The sequence below is a fragment of the Centrocercus urophasianus genome, unplaced genomic scaffold (assembly GCF_019232065.1).
Source record: "Centrocercus urophasianus isolate 14NV4802_14NV808 unplaced genomic scaffold, USGS_Curo_1.0 seq_16, whole genome shotgun sequence".
NCBI classification, from domain to species: domain Eukaryota; kingdom Metazoa; phylum Chordata; class Aves; order Galliformes; family Phasianidae; genus Centrocercus; species Centrocercus urophasianus.
Window position 1 is genome coordinate 44258693 of NW_024884711.1, and position 20481 is coordinate 44279173.

Sequence of the window (20481 nt, forward strand, 5' to 3'; positions counted from 1 at the left end):
CGGGGGGGCGGGCCGGGTTAAGGTAAGGGGTAGGAGGGGGCTCGGCGGTGCCCCGGCACGGCTCGGCACGGCTCAGCCCTCAGCTCCGCCCCACAGCCGGGACCGCCCCCAGCTACGGGGGGGCACCTCCACGCCCCCCCCCCATAGGCTGCAGGTGGCCGTCAGGCAGCTTATAGAGATGGGGGGGGCAGCGCTTTTCACCCGTCTTTTTCTCCATTCCCCCTTCCTCCCCATTCTCCCTCCGCAGATCTCTGAGGGTGGGGGGGGGTAAAGGAGAGGATATTTCCCCCAGCGCAGCACAGAGCTTTCCCCCCTCCCTCCCCCAGCTGAATGAAGAGAGAGATTGGGGGCCCTTTTAACCATCTTTATGTTTGCTTTGTTTTTATTTATTTATTTATTATTTATTAATGTTGAATTTTTAAGGGTGCCCCCCAAATACAACCCCCCTCCCTTTTTGCTCCCCTTCCCCCCCTCTCCCCCCACCGAGTGCCGCGCATGCGCGCTGGGGTTGGCGGGGAGGGAGGGAGACAAGATGGCGGCGCCCGGCGGAGGGAGCGTGGAGGATGAGGAGGCTGAGCCCGTGTTGGGGCGGTTGGAGGAAGAAGCGCGGCGGAGGCAGGAGAGGCTGCGAGCCTTGCGGCAGAGAGCTATGCAGGTGGGAGATGGAGGGACGGGGGAGCGGCTGGGCTCGGGTTACGGCTCGTAGAGGTGGCCCTGGCTGCGGCCTGTAACCAGGGAGGGTGGGGGGAGAAAGGATCTGTCCTGGGGGGCGGTGGGCTCGTATTGTGCCAGGGGAGGCTCAGGTTGGATATTAGGAATAACTTTTTTTTCCTGAAGAGTGGTGATGCTGTGGCACAAGGCTGTCTGGGGAGGCTGTGGGTGCCCCATCCCTGGAGGTGTTCGAGGGTAGGTTGATGGGGCCCTGGTCTGGTATTAAATGTGGAGGTTGGTAGTCCTGCGTGTGGCAGAGGGTTGGAACTTAATGATCCATAAGGTCCTTTCCATCCCAAGCCATTCTATCACAAAATCACAGAATGGCCAGAGTTGGAAGGGACTTCAAGGATCACGAATCTCCAACCCCCCTGCCACATGCGGGGCCACCAAGCTCCACATTTAATACCAGATCAGGCTGCCCAGGGCCCCATCCAACCTGGGCTTGGGCACCTTCAGGGATGGGGTATCCACAACTTCTCTGGACAGCCTGTTTCAGCACCTCACCACTCTCACACTTCCCCCTGACAGCCAACCTAAATCTTCCTTCTCTCAACTTAAAACAATTTCCCTTGTCCTGCTGTTATCTGCCCTTTCAAAGAGTTGATTCCCCTCCTGTTTGTAGGCTCCCTTTAGCTATTGAAAGGCTGCCATGAGGTCACCCCGCAGCCTTCTTTTCTTCAAGCTGAGCAAGCCCAGCTCCCTCAGCCTGTCTTCACAAGGGAGATGCTCCAGTCCCCTGGTCATCTTTGTGGCCTCTTCTGGACCCTCTCAAACAGCTCCCTGTCTTTTTTTGTACTGGGGGCTCCACACTTGGATGCAGTATTCTAGATAGGTCCTCACAACAGTAGAGCAGAGTAGAGGGGGACAATCACCTCCCTGTCCCTGCTGGCCACCCCTCTTTTGATGGAGCCCAAAGAAGCCCATTCTGTGATGCTGTGGTTCTATGATTAGCCACTTGTTCGTTGGTAATGGCAGGAAGACCACCAAGTGGTGAAGATACAATAAGGAGGAATGTAAATAAGCTGTTTTGCTGAAGTCTGAGTGAAGCCTGTGTACACCCTACTCCAGGGAAGGTAAACCTCACAAGTGTCAATGCTTTTACAAACCTCATAACAGGGAGTCAATTCTGTGATTAACAAGGCTTGCAGAGCTTCTCCCAGGACTCTACCACTGAGCATGGTAGATAAAGCAAGAGGTGATGGCTTCAAGTTATGCCACAGGAGGTTCAGGTTGTGTATGAGGAAAAGTTTCTCTGGAGGAGTGGTGAGGTAATGGAACAAGCTGCCCAGGGAGGTGGTGAAAAGTTGCTGTCCCTGGCAGTGTTCAGGAGATGTCTGGATGAGGAGATACGGTTCAGTTTGTGGTAGCAATGGTAATGGGAGGGCGGTTGGACTAGATGATCTTGCGGGTCGTTTCCAACCTTGTGATTGTATGATTCTAGTTGTGGAGTCACTGTCCCTGGTGGTGGATATGTGGTGCTTGGGGAGATTGTTTAGTGACCATAATAATGATTGGTTGACAGTTGGACTAGATAATCTTACTGGTCTTTTCCAGCCTTAATGATTCTGTGATTCTGTAAATAGGAGAGGGAGAAATGGAGACCTGGGAGAGCTCCATCAGCAGTGGAGGAACAAAGAGGGAGGAAGGGTGGGTCAGGCACTGGAACAGGCTTCCCAGTGAAGTGGTGGAGTTGCTGTCACTGGAGGTGGTCAAGAACTGTTGGAAACGTGGCACTGGAGTACATGGCTTGGTGGGGTGGTGGGGATGTGTTGATGATTGGACTTTGATGAACTTAAGGGTCTTTTCCAGTGTTAATGATTCTTTGATTCTGTGTGCCACTGAGAGCAGGAAGCCATGACACCCTGGGGACAGATGGACATGGAGCAGAAGGAAAGAGATGAGGAGAGGGATGATGGCAAATGCTGAGGCAAGGAGGAGGGTTTGGTGTCTAGGAAGAAAAGATGTATTAGCCACTTGTTCATTGGGGTGGCAACAGCAAGAAGAAGACACAAGTGGTGAAGATACAGCGGCTCCTTGTGAAGAGAGCTGTTCATAGAAGGCTTTGTGTTCCATTGTGTGGGAAAGCTTTTGGGTCTGTGGTTTGAGGGTTCAAGTTGTGGGGTGCAGAGGATGGGTAAGCAAGGAGGCTGTGTCGTGTTTAGGGGAAAATGATGGTGTTTGGTGCAGGCGGTTTGTTAGGGTGCTTGGAGTGTAGCTGGAAGTGGTAGTGGGACTGAGGCTGTGTGAGGTGGCCAGGCAGCTTTTAGGAGCGTGGGGGGTAAGGAGGAGAGCAGGGTGAAGGGATGACTGTGGGGAAGGAGTAGTGAGGGAGCTTGGGATAGGAGGGGAAAAGTGGAGATTACAGAGAATGGGTTAAGAGGGCATCCTCACCGTGAGGAAGGGGTTCTGGAGTGAAAGGGTTTGATAAAAGGGGATGCAAGCAGCGGGGGAGGGGGTGGGATTTGGGGTTCACTGCAGATCAGTGAGGAGCACCAGGGCTTTCTGAGGGGAAAAGATGGTGTGGAGCAACACGGTGCTCTGGAGTGAAGCCTTTTGTCCCTGGATGCAGGGATGGGAGGGGCAGAGAAGCAGGCGTGGTGGGGATGCTTGTGCCATGTTTTTCTTGGTGACCTACCTCTTGTGTGACCAAACCCTCTTGCCGAGCCCCAGTGGTGTCTCTGGGTCTCTGTCCTGTGTGATGTTTGTTCTTGTTACTTCAAAATAGAGATTTTTACTGCAAATGAAAGAAGAATGCAGCAAATGGGAGAAACTTGGCAGCCAGTGCCTCAGCGGTGATACCAAGCAAGGCTGCAGTGATTCAGTGTGTCTCTGCAAGCCCTTGTGTTGCTTATTTCTTTTCTCTCAGGCTAATAAGGTGTGAGCTCTGCTCCCCTTCTGCCACATCATCCTCATTTTGTTGATGAGGGTTAGTCCAGTAATGTGGGAGGGTGTCTATTTCCTTTGGGGTTTGATAGCTCCAATAGAAGCTGTGTGGACAGGCCAGGGGCAAAGTGGGATGCTGCCCTTCTTAGCCTCACTGGGAAGAAAAGCTACTGAAACGAAAGGCTCCTTCCTTTCTTCTGGCAAGTTTAGAGGGAGCAGAGCTTCCTGAGAAATGTATCCTGGTAAATAAGCCCACATTAGGTCATCATGAGTGTGAGCTAAACGGTGACTTCTTGATTTTGCTGACAGGGATCAGCTGGTGGCTGAGAGCCTTCTGAATTATTTCAGAAGAGTCTAAAACAGGTGGCTGCTGCTGCAGCAGGACCAGGGGAGGCAGGATCCACAGGGTGAGCTCCTAACTGCCAGAAGCAGCCTGCATGCAGCAGAGAGGAGCGAGTTCCTACAGAGGGAAGGTAGATACTTCCTTAGTCACACCGAAGATGTGTTGTGTTTAGTGGTTCTTGGTTGATTTGTCCTGCTGAGTTTATCCAAGCCCTTTAAGTCTCTGCTTACACTTGGCTTTTGCAGCATCCCAAGGCAGAGTTCTGAAGTTCAATTAAAAAAAAAAACCCAACTACACCTGTTAAACCTATTAGATGAGAGTTTTCAGAACTCTCATCTAAAAAGGAGCTGGGATGCTCCTTTGCAGATCTAATGAGAAACATGAAATAGCTGTTCTGTCTTCATGATCTTATAGCACTGTTCATCTCATCCAGATTCAAATTGGGGTCTGTGGGGTCTGTCTTCATACACAGATATCTCTGAACTGTCTTTATGATATTCCTGTGTATCTTCTTGACTTCAGAGATGCCCCTTTGCTGAGAGGGGCTCTGGGACTGTGTGTGGTGCTCAGGATGTGGGGGCTGTGTTGGTTTGCAGTGCTGGCACACCACTTCCTAGTTTTATTTATCAGGGCATGCCTACTTTTCTTTCCCAGTTCCACCAGCCTCTGTGTAAAAGATCCCACCTCTCCTCACTGCATTCCTTACTCCCCAGACTGTTTGGCTGCACACATATGAGTGCTCAGTGCCATCCTGATGTGATTTTTCTGGTTGCTGCTCAGCACTGAGCTGACGTTTGCATGGGTCCCCCCTCAGCTGTCCCAGCACCTCCCAAACAGCAAGGCTCATTGGGGGACCCATTCCTTGTGTAAGTGCTGCCAGAATGATATATTTTTTTTTTACCCCCTGTGCATTGCTGTACATCAGGCTCTGAATTTCACTTGTTGCCTTATTGCTCAGTGATGCGTCCTTGCAAAACCCTTCTGCAAGACTTGAGTTGCTGCTGGATTTCACTGTGAATCATCTTGCCTGCAAGTGCTGTCCTCAAACCACCCGTGCCTTTCCCATGCCTTCTGCAGCCCCCAAACCCTGAAAGGGGAGAAGATGGGAACTGCTGCTGTTCTCCTGCCATGACGGTGCAGTGCTTGGGCTCTCAGGAGGGCAGGTGCTGCAATTCACACATTGCTTGAGGTCAAACAAGGAACCTCTTCCTGTTCTGCTCTGTAAATTACTCGGTGCACTCAGTTTTGGCTTGAAGGTGATGCTCATCTTTTCCCAATTAGTGAGGAAATGAATGAGGTAATGACCAAGCGTATCAAAGCCTGATGCATCCTCTTGTGCGCTGTGTTTTTATTTATTGCCAGGAAATGTTCTTTTTACTCCATAAAAATTGGGATTCTTTGGGTTCTGGGCATAATTTCCACGTGAGGCTCGTGTCAGTTGATGTTTGCTTACATAAATGTGATTAAAATAGCACACAAGGTGATGCTGAAGTTCCAGACTAAATGCACAGCCTTGGCAACAGCAAAGTTTGCAGTTGCAAGGTAATACACAGAATCAGGTACAGCATCAGAGAGGTCATTTCCTTCCTAAATTTAAATTGAATTGGCTTTCAGTCGCACGTAATCACATTGTGGCTCTGACTTGTTGGCATACAGAATATTACTTCCTGTTCTGGCAAAGAAATATCGTTTCAAATTGAGTGAAGTCTTTACTTTGCAAGCTTTCCTCTTTTCTTTTCTTCTCCCTAAGTCAGATCAGAATGTCTCATAGCAGCTGCTCCCAAGTTTCCACATCTGTCTCACCTTCTTGGATGGCAGCAAGGCTTCGTTTGGTGCTTTGGAGCCCTTGGATTCTTCCCTGGGTGTCAGGATGTCATGCAGGCTGGCTTTGGGATGAGTGATTTAGGAAGGAATCTCAAAGAGTTCTGCCAGCTCTGGGATTGTCCATCCCTGTGTTACACCCAAACAAATCTGAAACAGAGGAAGGCGAAGCGAGGGGAAACAAACCCAGCAGCCTTTATCTGGAAGCCTGCAGGAAGCCATGGGAAAAGCTGCTGGGAGTTGTCATGAAGGTGAACTTTGCCTCTGTGCTGGGGAAGAGGAAGTGAGCCGGGAAGTTGTGCAGCACTGAGCAGAGCTGTGCGTGTTTTTGCCAGTTTGGAATGTTTGAACAGCTCTCTGAAGCCGGCCAGTTCCACGGTCCAGGCTTGGCTGCTGTTTTCACTGCTGCCTTCAATGAACAGGAAAACCCCACCAAGTTTTTTTTTGCTGGGAGCTCTGTGGAAGTCACGCAGTGACGTTGGTCTTTCCCGGCATAAGGTTTTTTGGTTTGGAAGGGAGTGAGAAACGAGCAATGCCAGCTCTTGAGGGGCAGCAGTGGGGGAAATGAAGACTTCTGCTGGATGTAGGTTTGTGTTGAACTGGTTTGGCAATGCTCTGTTTGCCCGAGGCTTGTTGTGCTGATATCACCTAAAGCTGAGGCTTTATCCTTGTATTGTGTAGTAAACCCTGATTATCTGCTGGTTCCTATATCTTTTTTTCTTGCCTAGTGGCTGAAAATCAGATTAGAACATTATGTTTCTCAGACTTTTTCCCCTCTTTTTGCTGATTTTTGAGCTTTGACCTCACTCTCCAGACATGAAATACAATGGTAAGTAGCTGTTTCTTACCATTAGCCAAGGATCTGTTTTGAAGCAGAACACAAAGAAGCCTGATTTCCTGAACCTCTCTGAATCTGGAAAGCTGAGGATTGTTGCAGTTCCACACCTTAGCATGCAAAAACCAGCAACTTTCTGCTAAACTAGTTGATAATTAACTGCAGTTATTTGTATCTATGAAATGCTTACCCACAGGTTGCCCTTGAAACCAGCACTCTGATGTGTCCACATCTGCTGCTTTGGAGCTAGATGGACACTCTGGTGCAGTGTGGAAGGGAACCCATAAGGATCATTGAGTCCAGCTCAAGGGAGGGGAGAGGGAAGATCTCAGGCCTCTCTTTTGGCTTGAATACACTCATGCAGTGTCTTAAATGCTTTTACCTTAGGAGTTTAGTTTCAATGAAGTCTGTGTGTATATATAGTTAGTAAAGGATTTGAAGGGCATTTTGCATAGCACCAGCAGAGCAAAGAATTAGTGAAATAAAGAAGTGCACACGTTATCTCTTGCAAGGAGCCGAGTGCTTTCCCTGCAGCTGCTTATTTTTAGCTGTAGATACTGGAGTGGTGGTGAGCTCTGTCTTGGCCATTGCATGTAACCTGGCTTTGCTCTTCTGTTGGAGCTGTCGAAATAATTCCTGCTGTTGAAACGAGAGGAAATGCTGTGGCACATTTGCTATTGTGTTCATTTGGGTGGTGAGGGACAGTGCTGAGAGGAAACTTCCTACAACTGCCTTTGTGACACTGTGAACAGAGGTTTCGGCTGGGTGAATTGAGCTCCATGGATGTGCTCAGAGACGCTTTGCTCTTCTTTTCTCCACCAGATTTTAGGTTTCATAGTGCTTTTTTCCCCATGGAAATCCAGCTTGTGGGGTGCAGCGTTTGGCCTCCACGAAGAGCAGGAGGCAGCTGAGTGTGAAGTGCTCAGGCCGAGGCAGCAGGAAGGGGCAGAAAGTCGATAAGCTCCGATTTTCCCTGGTGCTCGTTAATCTTGAGTTACTTTTGCATTGCCATGGTAATGGACAGAGGGTTTTTACATAATTTTTCTCTTTTCATCTCAAGCCATGAAAAAAGGAAAAACGATTAACTGTTCCTTTTCAACACCAACCACGGTGCTGAAAGCTTGGCTCCTTTAATCTGCAGCACAGGAGTCCCAGCTGTGCCTCCTGCTATGGCTTTTTTTTACTGAAGCTTTTGAATGGCTCCTTGGAAATGCTGAGTGACATGGAGCCTCTTTTCATCTCCAGCTGATAGTGGGAGCTCCAGAGGGATGTGCTGCTCTGTGGCACTGGCTTGGAATGTGGCTGGGGAAAACCACGTGTAAACTCTCCTTTGGGGAAATCTCATTTAACATTCAAATAAATGAACTCATCCCTAAATTCCTTGTTCTGTAGGTACTTCAGTTACCCATGAGACAAATCCGGAAGGAAAGCAGTCCTGCCTGCTTTTGCTGAATGTAAACCTACAGCAGTTCCTGCAGGAATTTCCCTTGGCATCTCTTCTTGAAAGAACATGTGTTACTGGGAATGAAGCTTCATAGAATCACAGAATGCCCTGGGTTGAAAAGGAGCACAATGCTCATCCAGTTCCAACCCCCTGCTGTGTGCAGGTCACCAACCAGCAGCCCAGGCTGCCCAGAGCCACATCCAGCCTGGCCTTGAATGCCTGCAGGGATGGAGCATCCACAACCTCCTTGGGCAGCCTGTGCCAGTGCCTCACCACCCTCTGGGTGAGTCCTAAGTGTGGTCCTGAGCTCTTAAGCTTTTAAAATGGTGGTTGAATTCAAGGGGGTGTTTGCTGAAAAAGAATAATGTAGTTAAAGGCCAGTTGGAAACTTGTATTTCCATGTAAGTGTTTGATTCCATTTTGGATTCTTTGGGTGCTTCCAAAGCTTTTCTTTCCTTTGACAACTCACAATTTCATTTAGGTGGTTGTTTTTTTTTCCACCTGGGGCTTGATGCTTGTTTTCCCGATGCCCTCTGTTCCAGAAGTACCACAAATGCAAATCTTCTTGCTATTCAGCTGGTCTGGCACAAAGTGGGAGCCTTTCAAGGGTAATGTGTTTTCAGCTGGAAGAAAATGATTTGAAATACAAATGCTGACGGGAAAAGTAACGTATCTGAACTTCAGACAGCACTTAAGCTGCAGTCATGGCTCAGAAATGAGGCTCCAGAGCTGATCTAAGCAGCAAGTGCATTCCTCAGTGGATTTGGGGCAGCTGCAAAGGACACTTTAATAAGCAATAATCAAGTGACCTTTAGCAGCAAGGCATTTGGAAGGTGTAATCAGGGCTGATAGTGAAAGCAGCGCAGAGATACAAGGCCAGCCAAAAGCTAAGGACAAGCTGAAATAAGAAAATGCTGTAAATATCCAGATTTTACCCACACAGATGGCTCTTTTCAATTTGATCTTGTGCAGCACGTATGACAAGACACACTACTCTTCCTTTTGCCTTTGTTCTTGTCTCTCTTGGGATAGTTATGGCTTTGTGCCTAAAGCTTCAATGCGTGGCAGCTTCAGGTTATTCCCACTGCTTTGTGCAAAGCAAGGTGTGGGGGGAAGCAGCAGCAGTGCCTGTAGGGAGATACCTTGGCTCCAGCTATGCATCCTCAGCTGTGCTGCAGAGATCCACACTGCTTGGGACTGTGGGGAATTTTGTGTGAAGGCACGAAGAGAAGAGGCAAAGAGACCTTTACAATCGTGGATAGATGCTACCATGGATGTGCAGGCTTTTCTCCTTTTGTGTTAGCTTTGCAGCTATTAAACTCTTCTCAGGCAGTGTTTGATTATTATTGCAGCTAAACGCCAGGGATCTCCTCTGAGATAATCTCCCATTTAAATGGCCTGCCTGCTCCTATCCTTTCAGAGCAGAATATCTGCTGTCGTGGCACAAGGGAATGCCACTCATTTTCCAGAGGGAGCCATCAGTAAAGTGGCACACTGTATGGAGCAACCTGGCCTGCGAGGTAATGTATGGACTGACCTGAGCAGGGCAGGGGCCTTTCCACTGGAAACCAAACAAGTGTGACAACCACAGAGCTGTTATTTTGCTGTCTTGGCCAGAAAGCCTCAAGCAGAGCTTGAAAAGCCAGAGGGAGAAAAACGGGAGCCTTCCCGATGGGACTGCAGCATTCAGACTGCGTGTGGTGGGGAAGGAAGCACCTCCACCTGCTTTTCTCTTTGCATCCCCATGCTGCTACTAAAGCTTTTGTGGCTGTGTCATGCATCACGTTGGAAAAAATCAGCTTGGCTCACACCCAGTCCTTTGTTTCTGTTCAACGTTGCTTTCGGTTTGTGGCTCCCTGCCCCTCCACGCCTGCATGGGCTCACGAGGGAGGCAGGAGGGAGGCCACAGGGTTGACGTTTTCCTCTGCAGGACTGCACCAAAGAGATTTACCTCCCCTTGCTTCTCGCTCCTTTTCCTGCAGGTCACATCCTTGCTGTTCCTGGGGTCGGTGAATTCATGAGTGCCAATGAGTGACCAAATGGTTCACGGTCCTGTCCAGGACAGTCTGTGGCCCTACAGCTTGGCTTGCTGCCCTCCTCGTGCTTTCTGCTGGGCTTTTATGTCAGTGGAGCGAGCAGCCTGCGTTCCTGGAAGCAGAGGGATGAAGTGGCTGAGAAAACAGTTGCTGTGGAAACAGAGCGTAGTAAGGTTATTACAGAGAGAATAAAGCACACACTTAGGGCTACAAAGGCTTCATTTCTATTCAGGCTTTATTAGGAAAGTAATAAACTATCGCTGCAGTGCTCGAATGGCTGGAGATGGAAGCCTGCAGACAAAATGATCGTGCTTCCACCAGCAATGCACAAATAGGCAGGCAGCTGGGAGCGGGTGGATGGCTTTGGGAAACACTCCTCAGCCCTCTTGTCTCTGGAGCTGCTATAGGCACTGCTGTAATATGCCACGTGGAGAGAAGCGGTCATCCACAGGCTGCCTCAGGGTCTGTGGAACTGTTGCTCATCTCTAGGGTGAGCAGGGCTTGGGCACTGTTTTGTGGTGAGGTGCCCAGAGAAGTTGTGGATGCCCCATCCCTGGAAGTGTTCAAGGTCAGGTTAGATGGTGCCCTGGGCAGCCTGGCCCGGTGTCTGATGTAGTGGTTGGCAATCCTGTTGTGGCAAGCGGATTGGAACAGGAAAACGTTTGAGATTCCTTTTCAACCAAAGCCCTTTCTGCAATTATCTGGGATCTGGAGCTTGCTGGAACTGCTTCTTGGCAAGGCAAACTGCAGGCAGCTCTTTCTTTCCTGCTGTGCACAGACAGAGCTGTTTGTTGCAACAAGCTGCCCAGGGAGGTGGTGGAGTCACCATCCCCAAAGGTTTTCAAGAAGAGGGTGGATGTCACACTGAATGACGTGGTTGGCATGGTGGGTTGGTGGTTAGGTTAGGTGATCTTGGAGGTCTTTTCCTAACCGGATGATTCTGTGAATAGAGAAATCTAAAAAAGCAGTGTATTCTCAAGATCTCACTTTGTTTGTCCTGCCCTGAAGCTGAGCAGTGTTCTGTCTGCACACCTCTGCTGTCGGCCCCGTGGAACGAGGAGCACTTGTTGGGATAGGAAAGTGCATCTGTTTCCCATAGGAATGTGCATAGTCAAAAATTCATGTCTGCTTATTCCCAGCTCCTTGCTGTGACAAACAGTGATAGTAATAGCTGGCTCCTCTGAGCACTGTTTGCCAGGTTTTATGCAAGGGATCCAAATAAAGACAAGTTCTTTGCTTCTGCTCTGATTCCCAAGATGTTTCTGTGCAGATGTCAGCCAGCTCTGCTAGGTCCTGTGCTGGGCTGGGGAACTGAGCTTCAGATCAATGGGATCGGGTGGAAACCAACCCAGCAGGAATATGAAATGCTTGGTTTCTGTCTGCTTTGGTTCCTGGACCTGGCATGTGGGGAGGATGCCCACCTTTAAGCACTGGATTTTGTGCGTTGGTGAAACTGTGGGTTTTGGGTTTGGTCTGATGACCTGTTGTACCTTTCCAGCTGATAGCCTGTGTGTGACCCTGGTACCAGCTGGTTCAGGAAGCTAAGAGGCTTTTTTTGTCTCCTTTTGTTCTATTTGTTTGGGTTAGGGCTTGTGGGAGGGCAAGTCCTTGAAGTGGTTTCCCATGGGGCGAGGTGAGGTGTGGCCAGCAGAAATGAATGGGGCTGGATGGGGACATGGGTGGTGGTGGTATGGTCACCTTGGAGGGCAGCAGTCTGAGCTGGGCTGGTGGGAACTGAGCTTTTCTGCAGGTGGGGCTGGGCTTGGTGTACTGGAAAGGTGATTTGTTTCTTTTCTAAACCAGAACCCACATAGAAGTAATGGAATGTGATGGGATTATTGCAGGATCCCAGCGCAGTTTGGGTTGGAAGGGACCTTAGAGTCTGCCCAGCCCCTGTGCAGCCCAAGTGCTGACAGCCCCATCCGTGGCCTTGGGTACTGTGGGCAAGGGTGCATCACAGCTGCTCTGGCAGCCTGTGCCAGCAGCTCACTGTTCTCATGGTGAAGAATCTCTTCCTGATGTCTAATCTAAACCCACCCTCTTAAAGCTGCAGTTGATAGCAGTGATAGAGAAGCTAGTGGATGGCTAGCTAAAAGCTCTCCAGCAAGAAGAGAACAGCAGTACTGATCCATTATGTACAATCCTCCAAATATTGCAGGTGGACAGGAGTGTATGGGAGAAGGAAACACTTTGTTCTGCACGATTTGAGCTTTCACCAGCCTGTGCCTGGTTTGGGGAATTGCAGTGGGTTAGTTTCATCCTGCAGCCTTATTCTTGGATGCAGGTAGGAGAGGAATCTTTCTTTGTTCCCATGTGATTTCAGCTCGTTTGTGGCTATATGAGGAATTTGGAGAAGAGCAGAAGCTCCATTTTTCCATATACCTTTCTTTAAAACCTTGAGACCCTGAACTGAACATCCATCCAAATCCAGAATCTCCCTTAACTGAATTTCCAGGCAAGTTATGGACCGTAAGCTGTTGTGTTGGACACAGGGGGGCTCACCACTGCCCCATAACAACCTCAGAAAGCTTTGTGCCAGGATATCTGCAAGAAACTCTTACTTTTCATTCAGCATTTTGTTATGTGCGTGGCCAGCGGGGCTCCATTGGCCATGACCTTGCATGGAGCATGGAACAGAACTACAGTTGTTAAAAGCTCGTGTCCCTGCTATGCCCAATTACTCCTGTGCTAGATGTGAAAACCTGGGTTGCACCTCCTATGTCATCAGTATTTGATATGGCTGTGCTTGTTCAGCCTCACAATATCTCTGGAGTAGTACTGAAACACCCTGATTTCATGGATGGGAAATTAAAATCTCATTGCTGGAATAACGTGTCGTAAAGACCATGAATGAATGTCTTTATGTTGCTGGGCCATCTTTTAGCTATCTGTACATTAGGCTGCTGCTCAGTAATAGCAAAGTTTTCTTTTAAACATCGTTTAGTACCTTGTAGCCTCCAAGCAATTTATCAGACTAACAGGGATGGTGCTGGTGATCTCCATGAGTGTGTTTCCCCCAGCATCCTTCTGCCTGCAAGATCAAAGTCAGATGCAAGGTGCAGGGAAGACCATGGCTGGGGAGTGGTGCCTGTGCTGCTGGTGTTGCCTTTCCATGGCCTTTTTGTTTAATTTATGAAGGGGAAAAACAGACTCCAGAAAATAGGTTAATCATCAACTGCAAAAATGCAGAGTGAGGTTTGTCTTGCACCCAAGCAGCGCTGCGTAATTAGCGTGTGCAAAGCTGTGATTTGCATTTGTGAAAATGCCTGCTGGTTTTACTTTATTTTTTGGTATAAATATGGAACTGGAAAGATTAATGCATGGATGTTCTTCCCTCAGCAGGGTCCTGGTGTATAAGCATGAGCCTGGCTGTTGTCTTTCTCTCTTTTTTTGTTTCTACTGCTTCTTGGGAGAAATGAAACCGCTCATGTGTAGCGTTTGGTTTTGTTTCTGCTTTTGTTCTGGAACAACAGAGGTGACACATTAACCCACTGGAATGTCTCTCAACTCCAGGCCAGCCCTCTTGGCTTTCTCTTCCCTCCCTCGTTGGGGAAAAAACCTATCCAGTTCTCCAAGATAACTGGAGCATTGTCCAAACCTGCTACAGGTAGCTTGAATATCACTAATAGGTGCTTTTGTTTCTTTTTTAAAGGTTTTTCCCCTCTTCTGTGCAGTAGAAAGGTCGCATAGTGAGCAAGCAAAGATGATGGGGATCATCAAAGCGTGATGGGGACTCAAAGAGGGAGAATTAATTCTTGAGTTAAGAGGCTTTATTGTTTAGAGAGATTCTGATGATTCTTGAGTGTTAGGTGCTGTACATCAGCAGCTCTTGCTGAGGAGCCTTGCAAATATGTAGTTGATAGATGAGGTTCACGTGGAGGGGTTTTTGTTGTTGGCAGAATGAATTGTGATGGGCTCTCTTCCTGGTGCCAGCCCTGCTGTTCCAGGAGGAATAGCTGCAGTGCATGAGTGCTTCCTCTGTAAACTCCATAAAACTTTCTGTTACCAGGAGTTGGGCTTTGCTCAAGCATCTCCAGACACTTGAATTGCATTCCTGTATCCACGCAGAGGATGGATGGTTTCCAGTGCCATTGTATGCAAGATACTAAGTTGTCCCTAATGAATATTTGAAGTGATGATTCTGGTGGAGGCTTCCTTTTGGGGAGCGACTTCAGGTTCATACATTCTCAAAGCATTGCTTTAGTTCTCAATATCAATTATTAGATGCTTTGTAAATCAACAGGGATGTAGCTTTGCCATGAGCATGCACACACAAGAAGGAAAGCCTGGCACTGGGGCTAGTAGGACTTGGCATACAGATTGAGAGAGAGCTCCCAGTAAAGGGTGAGCACCTAATGCAGGCCAGGGTGCATGGACATCCCTAGGAAGGTGGCAGCAATGCTGGAGCAGCATCTGGTATTGCCATGATGTGGATCAGTGCCATGAAAAATAATGGTGTGAGGATGGAGAATGAGTTACAACCTTAAACTCAAGAAGGGTCCAGAATTAATCTGAAGCATGTGCTGCTTAGTAGAGTGTGTGCACCTTGGGGCTCAGCCGTGCTTGGGTTTTGCTTCTTATGTTGTCTATTGGGAAGAATTTCTTCTTGGAAAGAATGATTGGGCATTGGCACAGCCTGCCCAGGGGGGTGGTGGAGTCCCTGTCCCTAGAGGTGTTCCAGAATTATGGAGACAGGACAAGGTGGAATGGTTTTAAACTGAGACAGGGGAGGTTTAGGTTGGATATTAGGAGGATGTTTTTCCCCCAGAGGGTGGTGAGGCACTGGCACAGGTTGCCCAAGGAGGCTGTGGATGCCCCATCCCTGCAGGCATTCAAGGCCAGGCTGGATGTATCTCCTGGTAGGAGATTGGTGAGCATAGTGGTGATCTCAGTGGTCTTCTCCAGCCTTTATGATTAGGGGAAGCAGAAGCAATGTTCCTCCTGTGTTGGGATGGAGAAGTTAATGTGCAATTTTGTGATTCGTCATTGCCTGGAAGAGGGCTCCAGCTTTGCAATGGAGTGCTCTTACTGCTGAAGCTTTCTGCATCTAACTAACTGTGAGACTCATGTTTTTGCTCTGCTGTCTTCAATACAAGGTTTGTGGTTCTGGTCTCGGGGGAGCATTAGTGACACCAATCTCATGGGGGACAGCAGTTTGCTGCCTGAAATATTCACCAAGCTCTGCTGGCTAAGAGCCACACTCAAAGTGCAAACACACAGGGTCTGAAATTGTCGAAATGGGTGTATTTTTGAATAGCAAACTGCAGCCACTTCAGTGTTGTTGTGGCTTATTGGAAGGGAGGAAATACTTGCGATTGTTTGCTGCATAAACAATGTAATTATAGATTGCAAAAAAAAAAGTAATAAAATTGTATTTTGGAGGCACTGTTGTAGAATCATAAAATGGTCTGGGTTGAAAAGGACCTCAATGATTATCCAGTTTCTACCCCCTGCTGTGTGCAGGTCGCCAAGCAGCAGCCCAGGCTGCCCAGAGCCACATCCAGCCTGGCCTTGAATGCCTGCAGGGATGGGGCATCCACAGCCTCCTTGGGCAACCTGTGCCAGTGCATCACCACCCTCTGGGGGAAAAACATCCTCCTAATATCCAACCTAAACCTCCTGTCTCAATTTAAAACCTTTCCCCCTTGTCCTGTCACCATCCACCCTCGTAAACAGCCGTTCCCCTTCCTGTTTATATGCTCCCTTCAAGCACTGGAAGGCCACAACGAGGTCATGAAAGAAGGTGTTGAATTTTCAGGCAGTTTTGTTCCTTGTGTTTGTTTCTCACGTGAAGTTGTGCTGATTTAACCATTCCCATAGTAACCAGCTGGGGTTGAACCAGGATTAAAGCTTCACTATGGAAAAAGCTGCAGGGTCAGAGGAGCTCAGGCCTGGTTTTATGTAGTTACCATGAAGATTGCTGTGAGCAATTGGCTTCCAAACAGCTTTTGAGAAACATTGGTGATTCTCAGATTCTGAATATACTGTAACGACATTTTTATGTTCAGAACTTTTTGCTGCACAATTTGATTAGATCCTTTTAGCATTCATTTTTAAGCTTTATCACTGATGGAAACCTTGGTGACGTGCGGAGTGTTTTGTGACGTAGCTTTTTGCATTCTTGGGGCTGCTGGCATTAAACATCCCAAGAGGGCACTGAGGTTGCATGGTTACCTTGCCAGGCTTCAAGGACATCTCAGCTGCAATCTTGGCTGAGCAGAAAGCACAAAGTACCAGCATGTGCCGTGCTCCTAGCAGGACACTGTGACTCAATCCTCACTGTGCAGCTGACCTGACCACTATGTGCAGAGCTTGAAGAAATCGAGGAAAACCATGACTGTAACCATGAAAAAGGTGAATGCTCGGTACCTGGGTGATGTTTTCATAATGAAAATGAGACCTGGGTGCTTCCCAGCTGAATGAGAAGTGAGGATGGGCTGCTTTGAACACCAGCTTGGCTGGTTGAGCACCTGCTTTGTTCCAGCACTGATCTTTATTGAACTCCTCCAAAGCTTCTCCAGCCTGGAGAAAAGAAGGCTGCGGGGTGACCTCACTGCAGCCTTCCAGTACTTAAGGGAGTCTACATACAGGAGAGGAGTCAACTTTTACATGAGTTGATAATGGCAGGACGAGGAGAAATGGTTTTAAGTTGAAGGAGGGAAGATTTAGGTTGGATGTCAGGGGGAAATTCTTTACTGTGAGAGTGGTGAGGTGCTGGAACAGCTGCCCAGAGAGGCTGTGGATGCCCCGTCCATCCCTGGAGGTGTTCAAGGCCAGGTTGGATGGGGCTCTGGGCAGCCTGGGCTGGTATTTATGTGGAGGTTGTATTTATTTACATTTATGTGGAGGTTGGCAGCTCTGCTTATGGAAGGGGGGTTGGTTAATGATCCTTGAGGTCCCTTCCAACCTAAGCCACTCTCTGATAACACGACCAGACCTTAAATGAAAGATAAGGAGGTCTTTAGTAATCTGGTCAATCCCTGTGGAAAATAAGTTGGTAGGCATCTTCCCTCCTCTCTGGGAAGAGGAAAAACTGTGAGGTCATTTTGTTGACTTTTAAGGTTGCTGAAGGTTTGCTGGATTGCATTTAGTGTGGGTGCACAGGGCCAGCTGAGTAGTCTGGGGGCTTCAGAAGAACAGCTCTTCTGAGGCTTGGAGGGGAATGGAAAAGGAGATTGGGTGTGCTGGAAGATGCAGGCAGGTATCAGACCATTGCAGTATAGTTATTGGAATCTGGGAGAGAGGCCAGGTCTGATCAGAGGGGGAAGCAGTCCTTCAGACAGAGACTTTGAAAAGACATTGGGAAGGAAAGAAAGAAACAAATACAAGCTTGACTTCATCAAGTGTTATTTGGGAAGGGGTTGCCTCGTAGAGGAATGATGAGCTGCTTTCCAGACCAGCGTGATGAGAGGATGTTAGACATCCAGCAAAAACACTTAAATCAGCAGTTGTGGGTAATTTGCACCCAGGAATCCTAAAATAATCAGCTGAAGAGATTGTTAGCCTGCTGTGTTTTGATTTAAATCTTTTTCTGAATACTGGATAAGTTTCAAAGGACTGGAAGAGTGCTAATAAAACATCACTGCTTAGAAATAAATGGGTGAGTTGGGTGAAGGCAGTTTGCTGTCAGTGTGGAGCAGAAGGATGAAAAGAGTGATTTGCAATGCATTTAATGGAGAGTGAGGAAAAAGGGAGTGTCATTTTTGTCATGTAAATGTGATTTAGTGAAGGATTAGTGGTATTGCACAACATGCTGCTGCAAAATTACAGCTCTGAAACAAGTAACTGATACTGATTGTTCAGTGGCTGTCAATGGAGGATTGTCACCCAGCAGAAGCATTGCTTTGGGGGCCTGTGACTTGTGTACCCAGTATTCCCATTGCTCATCTAGCTGCTGCAGGAAGGAGAGCTGCTCCTCCTGATGTCTTTGGGATGAGGAGGGATGGCTGGGTGAGACTTCCCACATCAGAAGTGTTCTCAAGTTGGGCTAGGCAACTTGAACATCCCTTTTGGCCTTAAACACGATGCAAAGCAAATTGCTTCCCTTGTTATTATGGGAGAATGAACCAAAGGGCTGTGAAGACACCTACCAGGAAGGGAAAAGTCATGATAATGTGCTGAAGCCCAGGGGGAAGCCTAGCATTTCTCAGAACGTTCTCTGATTGCTCAGAGCAGAAGCTTCTTGCAGGTAGGGTTGGTTTTGCTGGAGGGAAAATGAATATGCTATGTGTAATGCTTGTCTGTGCTTACAGAGTGCTTCTACTGAGCTGTCAGCATCCATCTTGACTGCATGAGGCTATCAGATGCGTTCCTTGTTCTGCCTGCTGCTGGCAAGGAGGAAAGCAAACCAATGCATCTATGCTGACCAAACACCATGGCTTGTGTTGTGCAGGACCCAGGCTCTCAGCCTGGCAGGCGTCACATAGTTCTCACCCTTGTTCTGCTGGGAGCCTGGGCTGCTAACTTGTCCCCTGTCAAGTTTGCTGTGCCTTGCAGGTATTGGAGGAGGCAGCTGACACCCTCCTTTGTACAATCTGATGCAAATCTTGTTGGATTTATGCCTTGAACAGGCAGGGGATGAGATTCTTTTCATCTCAGAGCTCTTTGTGAAGAGTGGGAATCGGGCAAGCAGAAGTCTGCAGGTTGGTAGCTACGGGGCAGGGGTTGCCAGTTGCCATGTCTGCAAATTAAATAGCTGGGAGACTCCAAGCAAGAGAAAGCTTCTTAAGGTTGGAGCTTTATCTTATGACTGTCTCCTTGCAGAGACTGAAGGGTGGGAGTGACTTTGTTTGCAGGCAAACACTCTCACAGAGCGCGGCTGGGTCTCCAATCTTGGGAGGTGCAGCTGGTAGCAAACACCTCGCCTTGAAAAGAGGAATTGTGAGAGTGAAACGACCAGGGGGTTGTTTTCAGCTCCCTTTTTTTGGCCTTGAGGTTTTAAATCAGAAAAAGTAGAAAGCGAAAAGCGGTGAAAACTGAATTGGTGCAAACCTGGGAGAAGCAACCACCAGCGAGCAAAGGGAAATGCTTTAAAATGCTTGGAGCAGGAGGTGGTGATGAGGCTGAGCTCTGTGCCAGGAGGAGTGCTTCCTGTCTGAAGAAATGAAGGCTGTGACACAGCTGTTGGACAGCAGGGTTGGAAGGGGGATGGCAAAGGGGCAGGTCTCCGAGAACAACAGAGAACCCCAAAGACATTGCAGCTGTGTTGAAGTCCTTTGAGCTGTCAGACCGATCCTTTAAGGGCAGAGAAGAAAGGAGAGAGCTGGGGTGGCAGTGAAACACAGAGCTGTGAGATAAGATGCGTCTGAGTGCCTGTGTCTGTATCAATAAATGATCGTGGTAATGAGATCCGACACAGCACATGGCTGTGGAGCTGAGTCCCATGCCGTGCTGCTAGCTCTGCTGCCCTCCAGCTCTCTGTGCTCCCTGTTGGTGCAGCCCTGGCTGCTGTGCTGCATCCCCACCCCGAAGCTCCCCTGCTCCTGCAGCAGTGGCTTTGTCATTCAGCACTATGCAGAATGCCCAGGGAGAATTCCCCACTCAGCCTCTAGCTACTGCCATCTCTCAGCTGTGCTCAGACAAGGGGCTGTGAACAGGGAAGCTTAACACCTTAACCCTGTTAATTTGTGATGAATGCAGCCTGAGCTGTCTCTGTGCTGGAACAGATGGGCAGGTACAGCTGTGCCCGCTGGCTCTGTGCGTGAGAGCAGTCATGGTGTGAAACACTTCAGATGCAGATCCAAGGATTTCAGGTAGCTGTTCCCTTAAGAATTTGCACACTTTTCTTTCTGTTGGAGTTTGGTTTGCTTATACACTGAGCTCTGGTGACTCCAGCCTTTTGCTGGTTTTTAGGAGAGAAAGCGAGGAAGGAGGGATCATGCCTTCATGCCAAGAGGGATCTTCCCTTCATGCTCCTAGGTAAAGACATGAGGATTGCTTTGAACCAGCTATGGATTCAGAGCCCAAATTTGTACATTTAGAAACCCATGATGGCTCCCTGCACTCAGCACTGGGTGTAAGCCTCCCTTATCTCACCACTTTGCCTTTTCTCAGCTTGCGTGAGTTCAAAGGCATCCCAAGAAGCTGTGCATAGGGACTGAGTGCAGCTGGAAATGCTGAGCTTTTTGCTGGCAGTTGGAAAGGCAGCAGCCATCCAGCCCTGCAGCAGCCATCCAGCCTTTCCACACCAACCCATATAGGTGACTCTTGTGACAAACTGCCTTTGCACAGAGGCTGGGGTTCCCCTGGTCACGTTTCTCACTCTACCCTGTGGCTTAGCGCTGGGTTTTTCATCACCTGCTATGAAACTGAAATCTCATTTCCAGCCAGCTTTGCAAATGAGGAGGCAGAATGAATTTGTTGTGCTGGGGGGGAGGCCTGACTTCAGATGGTTGGTTCAGACCTC

General features: G+C 48.6%; 1 protein-coding gene across 1 annotated transcript in view; it reads left to right on the forward strand.

The window, feature by feature from the left end:
* The first annotated feature begins 524 nt into the window (after window positions 1-524).
* Window positions 525-20481, forward strand: part of CCDC12 (coiled-coil domain containing 12) — a 34522-nt gene continuing 14565 nt past the window's right edge. Inside the window, exon 1 of the mRNA XM_042817637.1 lies at window positions 525-655. Within this exon, the coding sequence (XP_042673571.1) occupies window positions 533-655 (123 nt within the window). The 5' untranslated portion in view covers window positions 525-532. The remainder of the gene's footprint in view (window positions 656-20481) is intronic.